The 11,685-nt window shown below is 41.7% G+C and overlaps 1 protein-coding gene across 3 annotated transcripts; it reads left to right on the top strand.

Annotated features, from left to right (window-relative positions):
* On the top strand, positions 1 to 8,603 carry Wdr77 (WD repeat domain 77). 3 transcript variants are annotated; one of them, XM_027940233.3, is made up of 11 exons: positions 1 to 346; positions 594 to 779; positions 1,752 to 1,893; positions 2,177 to 2,226; positions 4,904 to 4,974; positions 5,064 to 5,118; positions 5,576 to 5,647; positions 6,162 to 6,270; positions 6,809 to 6,877; positions 7,511 to 7,586; positions 7,642 to 8,603. In XM_027940233.3, exons 1-11 carry the CDS (start codon positions 232 to 234, stop codon positions 7,702 to 7,704), a joined length of 1,008 nt encoding a protein of 335 aa, XP_027796034.2. In that variant the 5' UTR covers positions 1 to 231; the 3' UTR covers positions 7,705 to 8,603. The 3 variants fall into 3 exon arrangements, with proteins under 3 accessions (XP_027796034.2, XP_027796033.2, XP_071474283.1); XM_027940232.3 differs by having other exon boundaries at positions 7,511 to 8,603; XM_071618182.1 differs by lacking the exons at positions 7,511 to 7,586; positions 7,642 to 8,603 and adding an exon at positions 7,191 to 7,391.
* Positions 8,604 to 11,685: the final 3,082 nt, after the last annotated feature.

The following is an 11,685-nucleotide window of genomic DNA, read 5'->3' as shown; positions in this document are numbered from 1 at the left end:
CACCCCCCCTTCTTCTTCTCGCGAGAATAGACACAATGCTCTGAGAACCTGTAGCAGGAGGGCGGCCGACCGAAAGAAGGATGGAAGTATAGAAGCAATTCTCGCGAGAAGTAGAGTTGCCGTCGCTTCCAGAGGGGCGGAGGCCCGGAGGTGCACCACGTGTGGGTTGCTGCTCGAGCTGAATAGCTGAGACTTACAGTTTGGGTTTAGGTTGGATTTGGAACCGTGGAGATGCGAAAGGAAACGCCGCCCCCCCTAGTAGCCCCGGCTGCCCGGGAGTGGAACCTTCCCCCTAATGCGCCCGCCTGTATGGAACGGCAGTTGGAGGCTGCGCGGTACCGGTCTGGTGAGCCGAGATCCCGGGCCTGGGAGCTCCCACGCCCCGGCCCCGGGGCGCCCCACCCTGGACTGACCCTCCCAACCCGCCCCATCCCACGTGCCGTCCTGATCCTTGCTTTGCGCCTTCGAAGTGTCCCAACCCCGCCCCACATTCCCGAGCTCCGATCCAGACCCGGCCCGCGTGCTGTTCTGTGCGGTCACCATGGAGACGAGCCCATCCACCCCGTCACGCTGACAGATTGTACCCCCCCTAGATGGGGCGCTTCTGCTCGGGGCCTCCAGCTTGAGTGGCCGCTGCTGGGCTGGCTCCCTCTGGCTTTTCAAGGACCCGTGTGCTGCCCCCAACGAAGGCTTCTGCTCCGCTGGAGTCCAGACGGAGGCCGGAGTGGCCGACCTCACTTGGGTCGGGGAGAGAGGTATCCTCGTGGCTTCTGATTCAGGTGAGGTCATTCCCTTTATCTTCCCCACCACGCCCCGCCCAGATGGAATGTAGGCTTAGGGTCCAGCTGGGATCAGTCTTTGATTTCCCCTTACTCAGTGCTTGGAGGAGCTGACAGTGTTGCCCCAAACGCGAACTAGGTGAAAAGCAGCTAAGAATGTTGTTCCAAACGCGAACTGTAGTGTAGATGAAAAGTATGTTTTTCCAGTTCTAAAATTGCCTGATGGAGGTTCCTAGAAAAATCCATAACAAAATTAAGAAACAGTTTGTAATCTGTCTGACTTCCGCAGTCCAGACCAAGGATAATCTTGATTTTGAAGATGGTGCTGAAGTCAGACTGTGCTACCTGTCATCCCATTTCTTCCCTTTTTCTTTTACTTCTCTCCATTCTGCTGTTTTGTTTTGTTTTGAATGTCAGCCTCAGCAATGGAGGGTTGGCATTTAAAAAACGCCACATTTAGAAGTTGGCAGGCATTGATCAAATGGAGAAGTAGGACACTAAAGATCGAGCATCTCTGACAGTTGAACTTGAACATGAAGACTGCGTGACATTTATTGAAATAGTTCAGCAAATATTAGTGTCTGATTAATTGGGAAGGGTTAACATCAGTGGACTGTGTAGACAATTATGTAGACTTTATCCTTGTCCCCTGGAAACTGATTTTCCAGTGTTTTCTCACTGGAAGGAGAAGAGTGGATTTCAAAGACTAGTTCAGCATTCCCTGCCTTTTTCTAGCAGCTTTCCCCACATAGTTGACTAGGCTGTTATTTGCAAAACAGAAAGGCAGGATAAAACCAAATGACCTGGAAGTTGGCTAGCTAAGTCCTCAATGTCAACTTTGCTGTTATAGGAATAACTTTGTTAGTTTAGTGACAATGGCTGCTTGAATCCTAGATGTGAATTACTGTCTTTGTATGATCCAAGCTAATGTATCCCTCACCCCTTCATCTCACCCAACTCCATCCCCAACAGGTGCTGTTGAATTATGGGAGCTGGATGAGAATGAGACACTTATTGTCAGCAAGTTCTGCAAGTATGAGCATGATGACATTGTGTCTTCAGTCAGTGTCCTGAGCTCTGGCACACAAGCTGTCAGTGGTAGCAAAGACTTCTGGTGGGTCTCAGTCTCATCATTCCTGTTTCTTAAGCTTCCTTTGGGTGTCTTTAGTATCCTTAATCTCATTAAGTAATGTTTAGCGCTCAATATAAGAACCCAGTTACTAAATTGCAGCATGTTTATAAGATTTCCTTAGAGATTTGACAATCTATTGTAAATAGACAATGGTGGGAATCCAGGAGGCAAAGACATGGGACATGTTGGGTAAAGGATGTTCATATTTGCATTGATAGTATATGTCAAGATTAAGTTTCTGTTTCCTGTTTCTTTTGCTTTTTAGCATCAAGATTTGGGACCTTGCTCAGCAGATAGTTTTGAATTCATATCGAGGTATGTATTGCTTCCTTGCCTGGTCTTAGCTGTCTTGTTTTTATTCACTCATTTAGGATCTTTAATCTTTGCTTAGATATTAGGATGATTTTTGTTTTTCTGCCTGGTAGCTTTTTCCCTAAAACTGTAGTCAGTCTCCAATACCTACTCCATATCTCTTTCTCAGTTACCTTATTTCTGTTGACTGTCTTTACTACATAGCTACATAAGGTTCACATTCTGTCCTCTTCTGCTCCTCCTATTTCCCCACTATCAGCTGTTCACCAAGGTCTTTTGAGTCTTTTTCAATTTGGTAAATTACCTTCTTATCCATCTTTTATGCCTGATTCAGTTTTAGGCTTTGCCTCCTACAGATGGCGGTTCATCTCTCCATCTATAATCTTTGGCTTGTTGGTCCTTTATTGTTTTCTTGCAGATTAAAGTCCCATTTTCTTGTTGGGAAATTCAGGCCCTTTTGCTGTCATTCCTCCTTCCAGAATACTGCAGTAACTTAATTCAGGTGTAGTAGATTCTTGACACTCTCACAGAATAAGCCCTGAGATTTTGAATATTGAATTTTTTTGAATATTCATTTCCATAAATAGTCTGCTTTTTGGAGTGTGCCTTTAATGTGTGTGCTGTTCTTTAATGTTGCTCTTTTTTATTAACAGTGTTAGCAGTTGACTTTGTTTGGTTAGCCATTTTTTCAATTGTTTTTTAGTTATAGGTGGGCACAGTATCTTTATTTTATTTTTATGTGGTACTGAGGATCAAAGCCAGTGCCTCACCCATGCTAGGCTAGTGCTTTACCTCTGAGCCACAACCCCAGCCCCAGGTAGCCATTCTTTATAAAATAACGGCTAGAGTTTTAATGTATGTTTGGCTATGAATTTAGAATCATTGTGGTTCTTTCAAGGGCTTAATTCTTTTACCTTCTACTTCTAGTTTCTAAGTGTTTAATTCAGCATGGGCCAAAATAAAATCACAAACTCATACATATCCTGTACTTGAAAATAGTGATAGGTAGTCAAACAATAAGTGTTAGTGCTCAAAATCTCCTGTACTTTTTTTTGGTACAAGGGATTGAACCTGTGGCGCTTAACCACTGAGCCACATCTTCAGCCCTTTTTGTTTTTTCATTTTGAGGCAGGGTCTTGCTAAGTTCCTTAGGGTCTTGCTAAGTTGCTGAGGCTGTCCTTGAACTTGGGATCCTGATCCCCCTGTCAGCCTCCTGAGCTGGAATTACAGGCTGTGCTACAACACCCGGCTTGCTTTTTATTTCTTGAATATATGGTATATTCTTGGTTAATTTGAACTTTTTGGGAGCACATTCCCCATTTCATCTTCTTCATCAGTACTTTGTGTTTATGTCTTATTCCCCAGTGAATTCCAAGTTCTTTGAGGTAGAGGAATCATATATTCTTCATCTTTTGTATACTGCCATGGTGTTTGTCCAGAGCTTTGCCTTTTTTCAAGTGAGCTATATGTTCCTTCTGACTTAACCATCCTGTTGTCTTTCCGTGGCTAGGAAACAACTATGGAAGGTAGTTTTATCCTTGAGACAAGGCTACATTCAGACTACCTTGGAAAATTTGGTTAAATGACTTTAGATATGGTAGTTTTTACAACCTCTAGTTAATAAGTAGCAATGATTTGAAAATTTTTCTGCATGTAGATCTCTTAATAAGATTAAAAGCTACACTTCCTTATATATTTTTTAAATTGATACTTGGAAGATTTTAAGTTTAAGTAGTTGCAAAGAAGATAATTTCTGGCATATGATTTATTGTATGCTTATTCCAAGCATATGTTTGTCAAAATTTTGGATTTGCAGAGTAAACCCATTTATGTAAAACATTTATCAAATAACCTAATGGCAAAAAACAATCTGCATTGTTAAATCAGTTGGCCAAATTCAACTTCATTTTCAATCAGAAAAAGTCTGACTTCATTTGTAAAAAGAGAAGCTTGTTAAATGTGTCTTTATGACAACCATCTATCTTATTTTTCATTTCTCATCAGTAGAAACAGGGAGATAAGTTAAAAACTTGTGGTGTTGCTGAAACAAGATCAGTCCCCATTTACTGAATTTTACCTAGATACTTTTTTTGTTCTTTGGCTCTTAGGGAAAATTTCCTTTTGACGCTTAGTTTTGGACTTGTTAGATTTTTATACACCTGAGCATTGTACCATGGGAAGATATGGGCTAGGCAAGAGGTATATGTTCCTTTTATCAAGTGGTTGGAGCGTGATTTTGAAAGTATAGACAGTTCAATTTTAGGAAAAAGAACATGGGAGGAATTGATTTGCTTAAAACTCTCAACATCCACAACTGCCTTGAAAGTTTTTGTATATTACTCGAGGTATGTGTATTCCAGTATGAAAACTGCTTTCCTGGAATTATTTAGCTCCTACATTCATGATATTCTAATTGAGAATGCCTTCACTGTTCTTACCAAGGCTCTAATTTCTCCTTCGTCATCTCTACTAATTCACTTTTCTTCTGGCTCTTTTAGGTTGTATAATTTATCAACCTTTCCTCTTAGATTTGTCTAATCCATAAGCCCCCACAAAATTGTTAAATTGGATCATGAGACCAGGTCTGTTTTTCACACCCTCTTGCCCCTTGGTTTTATCTAGGCTGGCCTTGTAATATTCCCTGTCTCTTCTCTGTCATGATTCTCTCTGTCCTTTACAGCTCATGCTGGACAGGTCACCTGTGTTGCTGCCTCTCCCCACAAGGACTCCATGTTTCTTTCCTGCAGTGAGGTGAGATATAACCTCTTTCCTCCAACTACAACCTGTCCAACAGCTGCTTCTTTAGATTCTGAAGCCTTTTTTTCGGTTTCTCCTCATAGGATAATAGGATTTTACTATGGGATACCCGCTCTCCCAAGCCAGCATCACAGATAGGTGAGTCTGAGAGCCAGAGGTGGGAGGCTGGGACTAGAAAGCTACCTGGAAGAGCCTTTTTTTTTTTGCCAGAATCAAAGCAAAGTTTCGGTACTCAGTCACAGTGACATAGTGATATGATCTCCTTTCTTGCTGAGGCTCTGCTAGCTTCATTCTGTGCAATGAGTACCAAGAAGGGCTGGTTCCTGGGTGGGCAATTTACTCTGCAAAGCTGAACAAAGAGGCTAGAATTGTTATTTTATGCATTGTGCTTGAAACTTTCCTGTGACTCATGCCCACAAACAGCAGAAAACTGATGGATAAATATAGGTTATTAGATTCAAGGATGAGGACATGACTGCATGAGGGATTGGGAAAAAGAAAAGTAGTGCTCCTGGGATTTAGAGTGACTGCTTTGAGAAATTGCTTCTTCTGAGTTCTGAGTTCTGTTCCAAACCTCTCTTCTCTTTTTTTGCAGGTTGCAATGCCCCTGGCTACCTTCCTACCTCCCTGGCTTGGCATCCTCAACAAAGTGAAGTCTTTGTCTTTGGTAAGGCAGCGTGCCGGATTGCATATTGACTCTGGGAAGGGGAGGATGAGGAAGAGCTAATCCATGTTGCACGTACTGTTGCTATGTGATGTCACTGATTCATTTGGACACTAGATAAATTGTGCTCATTTTAGTTTAACCTTGGAGATGATGATTTTTTTTCCCCAGTTGATTGGATTCCTGATTACTCTGGCTCCCCTATTCTGGGCATGGCTAGAAATTAGCCACAAAGTGAGTGGATTGCTAGGTAGTGTATTTTGTTCTACTGTGGGTGGTTATGGTGCTGTGATGGGAAGGAGGCTTGCATATTGTAACAATTTGGGACTAAAATCATAACTACTTCATCTTAATTTTCATGGCCAGCCAGTGACTTATTGTTTCCACTTTGCTAAAGAGGAAACCAGTGCTCAGAGTGGTTAACCTATTCAAGCTTGAGAAAGTAGGATTCAAATCTCATTCTGGCTTACCCCAAAGCCCATACTTTTAATCACTTGTGACATGCTCTCTCATATAGGTGATGAGAATGGGACTGTCTCCCTTGTGGACACCAAAAATGCAAGCTGTTCCCTCAGCTCAGCTGTGCACTCCCAGTGTGTCACTGGGCTAGTCTTCTCCCCACACAGGTACTGTTCTTTGTCATCAGAGGTCTGGTGGATATGAACGGGCTGGTGAGGGGGTGGGGGGAATGCATATGTTGGCAAAGCATTAGATGATATGGTTGTTCTGTAAGGTAGGCTGTGCTCTAACTGAGGTTTCCAAGTATCAAAGATCTCTTGAGACTGTAGTTGCTTATTTGGGTTGTACAGACTGTAGGTTCCTTATTTGGGTTTTCTGAAAATGGCTGAAATATGGTCTCATTCTTGCTCAACATCCAAAATGATTTTGGGGTTCTAGGACTGTGTGGTTGAAAAAGCCTGGGTTCTTGCTAAAACAGTAGAAGGACCAGATGGGATGGTTCATTGCCAGGATGATTGTGAACCCTGGTTTTGCTCCATTTCCCTTATCTTTCCCTGGAACTTGGTAGTGAGACTTTAACCAAGAGTGAGAATCAGGCTGCCTTCTCCTCTGGGTCAGTTTACAGTTGGCTGGGACCAGCCCATTTGGGGCTTTGTCTTAGAGTCGTGGACTTTACTTTTCATGTCCTTCTGTGCCCTCTCCTAGTGTTCCTTTCTTGGCCTCTCTCAGTGAAGACTGCTCACTTGCTGTGCTGGACTCAAGCCTTTCTGAGGTGTAAGTGTAACAGGAGGGCTACACATCTGGGAGGGGGAACAATGGACAAGCAGGTCCTTTTTCTCTTTAAAAAAGTGCATTGCCTCTTTGGAGGGATATTTCTCCATCTGTATTTGAGGGTCCTTGGTGCTGGAAGCAGGCAGACTATAGACCACCTCTCTAGTCCTGGGCTGATTCACAACCAGCTGTATCCCTAATAGAGGACTATGGGTGGTGGGTGGAATTTCTAAGAAGCATTCCAGCCCTCTCCCACAGTGGGGCAGTCTACCCTTTTCACATGGAGAATGTGGATATGAAATGCATCCTGCTCTAGGGTAAAAGGCACTGGACAGATGATCTGAGTTGTACATCCCTCTTTGCCGTGATTTGCTGCCTAACGCTGGCCCACATCACTACCTCGCTCTATCCACCATTTCTTCATCTATGAAAATAGAGGACTGGATTGGATGACTGATGACATCCACTGTGGATAGCTACACTACTCTCCTGATGATGAGGCCATACAGATGGTGAAATGTATCTAATACATCAAAAAATGTGCCCTGGGTGTTGGGTTCTCTTTCTTCTTCAGGTCTGCTTTTTCTTCTTGTTTCAACCATGTTAAACATTTTCCCCCACTTTTCTTTGTTCTAGGTTTAGAAGCCGAGCCCACAGAGATTTTGTGAGAGATGCTACTTGGTCTCCGCTCAATCACTCCCTCCTCACCACAGTGGGCTGGGACCATCAGGTCATCCACCATATTGTGCCAACAGAACCTCTCCCAGCCCCTGGATCTGAAAGTGTTGCTGAGTAGATTGGATTTAAGAAAGAAAGTAAACCCCTCCTAAGAATCCACTCCTTTGCCTCTGACCCCTCCGTTTGTGAGACAACAGAGGAGCCTTGGATGTTTATACCCTAGATCTGTGTAGTTCATAGGCATTGTTTCTCAGTGTGAAGGAGGCTGGATTTTGGTATCCTATAGTCACAGGAAGGAAAAACTTTCTTGCAAAAGGATATTATATGTGTACCTCAGTGTACATGAAGATCTATAGTGTTTGGTTCTGGGGGAGACTAAAAAGAATTGATTTCCATCTTTCTCAAGCACATCCCTTCCCACAAAAAAAATCGACAAAAGGATTTTATGCTTCCCGTGTAGTTTTCTATGAATTGGCTGTGTCTGAGTTGGGTATGGGATGTGGGCATCCCTGGGTTCTTGGAAGCTCTTAGGCTACTTAAAGATAGGTACAGCTTTAAATTTTTTTAATGGAGCTTGATTTACCATTATTACAGGAAATGCTTCCATTTGCAAAAATCCAGCCCAACTACTTGACAAAGAGATAGGATACACTCACCGTAGTTTTGCACAGCTCCTTGCCATTAAACTGAATTGAAGTCCATTTTTTCTGGCTGAATAAAAAGTTTGGCTAGTGCTGGTATAATGCCTCCCTGACCCCCATGGCTTTGTGTTTATGAAATATGTTTTCCTGGCATAGCTTCACAGAGCAAAGTTTAGGGTGGTGGAGAGTTTAAATCATTTCCATGAAGTTAGAAAACTGACATAGACTCTTACAGAGACATCTTTGTCACCTTTGCTACCCCAAAGCAGCCTGAGAACTGACCTGCCTCTGGGCCCTTTCTCTGGATATAGGAAGTCTGCTGTATTTGTAGACTCCTAAGATTTTGAAATCCAGCATCAGGGAGAGGATTAGAAATACTGATTGGTTAAATAAAGAGTTTAGGCATTGTTTGCCTGTCTTTTTTGAAGCTTTTATGTTATCTGCACTTAGACACATTTCACTTCTGTGAATTATCAGTATCAGCTTAGCCCACAGCTCTTTCTCTGCTTCCTCAGTTCCCAGAATAGTTACTTAGAGATGAAGGTAAATGTTTCTTTACTCCTTGGGTTGGATTTAACTGGCCACTGCCATTTAAAATCAAATAAATTACTGATTGTATTGAAACAAAATATAATCAATTATATACTTAGGAACTTTGCAAGTTTAAATTAGGGAAAATCACGTAAAACTGGGGCAGTTTGAATATGGGCAAAATATTTCTAAGTAAAGCTTCTGTATTTCATTCTTGCTAATCCTGAACTCTGTTCTCATGGGAATGTGTAGTCATGTGATCTCCCAGAGTTAGGGCAGGGAAAGAATACATTCTTCATAGTTCTTAACTATTACTTCCTGGGGAGGAGTAGGATGATTAACTGGAATTAAGTTCTGCTTCTCTTTTGTGACCTTTTTTTTTTTTAAACAAACCAGCTCCTTAAACTTGGAGATAATGATAATTCCTTCTAACCATAAAGTCTGTAAGATTTTATGTTTAAGAGTCCAATTAGAACCAGTCAGCAGATAAAGCTTAAATTCTGTGGTTACTTAGAGGAAATAAGGAAGGGGCATAACATGGGCATTATATTTTCAAGATTCTTTTCCTCTTAGACTTAAGAATAGTGGAGGAAAAAACTAAGTGAAAGAGATGAGACTCCACGGAAATGTGTGTATATGTTAAGGTGGCTAAAACAACATTACAGAAGGAAGAGTTTTACAAGAAGAAAAACATCTTTGGCTTCAGACGTATCTGTGCTGATGAGAGTAATTCACTTCTGTTAATGATTACCACAAGACATATGAAAACATAATCAAAGTAACGCAGGAGGGACCAGCACAATTTTCAGTGTATGTTATGGTGAGCCAAGAAGATAGTTCAAAATAGAAGGTGACCTCAAAATAATCAGGAGTATGATGTCATTTGGGGCAATTGTCTACTAGGTCTTTGTCATGAGAAGAGTTTCAGTAGAGTGAGCATGGAATTTACCTACAACAGGGAGCAATGGAATCGCTTTGTTTAAAAGCATACAAACACCCTGATCTTGGGGAGGGGGTGCAGGATTACCCTTCTTCCCTATCTAGGCTGAGTAATCTTGTCCTGAGGACACCCACCACATGAAGTAGAAATCTCCAAAATTAATAAGTGAATTTTGACCCCTGTTAGACACAAGGTGGTGGAGGGGTGGGTGTGTGGGTGGTAGTGGTGGTGGTGGGGATGTTGCCTTTAAATCACCTCTTTGTCCTTGGGTGTTCACCCACCACATGAAATAGGAATCTCCAAAATTAACCAGTGAGTTGTAACCCTACTCAGGCACATGGTGGGGTCAAGGGCAGTGTAGCCTTTGAATCACCTCTTGAAAAGCTCTTCTGTTCTCCCCGATAGGTAGAATGGCAGACTCTGGGACAGGTGTCCCCAGTGTATTTCCTTTAGTAGCAAAGCAATAAAATTTCTTTAGTTCTCAAGGAAAATACATTTGTAAATGTCGGGAGAATAGGCTAAGCACTGAGGAGGGATATTTTCCAAGTATCCAGGTAGGAGTATAAAAAAAGCATTAATTGCATTTATTTTTCCCTTTGACAGCAAGAACTCAAGGGAGAGGATTGTGTGCAAACAGAGCAACATGACACTGATTTTCGACATAAAGCTCATTCAGCATTTTATTATTCATCATTTGCTATACACACAAAGTTGTAATTGCCAACTCTGGTATTGTCATCCCTGAGTTAAGCAGAGGTCATTTTTCTAAAAAAAAAAAATTGTATATATATACACATACACACAAAAAAGGAAAATGTCTTGCATTTAATTTCACTGATTGAAATTTTTGAATGTGAAAGTGAATCAATTCAATTTAATTATTCTGAAGTCCACTATTGCCTAATCCACTGTATTCCACTGCTGATTTCTGGCAAGGACTATTCAAGGCTCACTCCTTGAGTAATACTTGGAACCAAAGAACACTGAAGAAGGTTTACCCAGATTCAGCTGGTGTCAGACATTGGGCTGATTCTCAGGGATCTCACTAGCTTCAGGGAATGTAACCAGTTCACAATCACATTACAGCATCAGAAACACCCAAGCTCTAATTGCTGGAACCTCTAGTCATGTTTCCTCAGGACAGCAGTTAGAAACGACAGGAGATGTGGGTGTTAGGGAACAAATGTCAGTGGTGGGAACACAGTTCTGTAAACTGGGCTTACTGTGCTGGTCCCCCACATGCTTTCTTTTGCAAAAGCAATTTATCTGCAGCCCTGCCTGGCTTAAGTGAACAGGATATGTTACATTCCCCAGCAAACTACCTGTTAGCCATAGGAGAAATACAGGCCTGAAATAATGTCAATAAGAGGAACCAAGTTAACCTGAAGGGGGAGACTTTGTGACCTTTTTTTTTTTTTTTTTTTTACAAACCAGCTCCTTAAACTTGGGAGATAACAATATTTAAACATAAATAAATATATGTTTAAGAGTCCAATTAGAACCAGTCAATATGAGCCTAAGCGACCTAAAGTTGTCATGGTAGTGGAGACTTGAAAGTCTAATACCATTCTGCTGTCAGTCAAAGGTTAAGAGATGAATTTGGGTGGGCCTCTGGAAACTTATCTGGGATCCCCAATAAAATAAGTGCAGAAGAGGCACACATCCCTCTTTTTATTTATTTTTTTGCATTACAATTCTTAATACACCTCATTATACAATAATTTATTATATCTGATTATATATAAGGTATGTTAACACCAAATTCACATCTTCATACATGTATTTTGTATAATGATGAGGGTGTCCTTCATCCCTCTCTAAGAGGACCCACTCCTCCTGGAGAGTGCCCCCTTTCTCTTTGCCTATCCCTTCAATAAACTCTTGCCAGTTACTCTGAGCTACATGTGTGAAATTTTTTACTTGATTGTAAGAATTTCTTTAGTTCTCAAGTAAAATACATTTGTAAATGTCGGGAGAATAGGCTAAGCACTGAGGAGGGATATTTTCCAAGTATCCCGGTG

This window comes from Marmota flaviventris, chromosome 10, assembly GCF_047511675.1.
Source record: "Marmota flaviventris isolate mMarFla1 chromosome 10, mMarFla1.hap1, whole genome shotgun sequence".
In the NCBI taxonomy this organism is placed as follows: Eukaryota; Metazoa; Chordata; class Mammalia; order Rodentia; family Sciuridae; genus Marmota; species Marmota flaviventris.
This window is presented reverse-complemented; position numbering and strand designations above follow the sequence as displayed.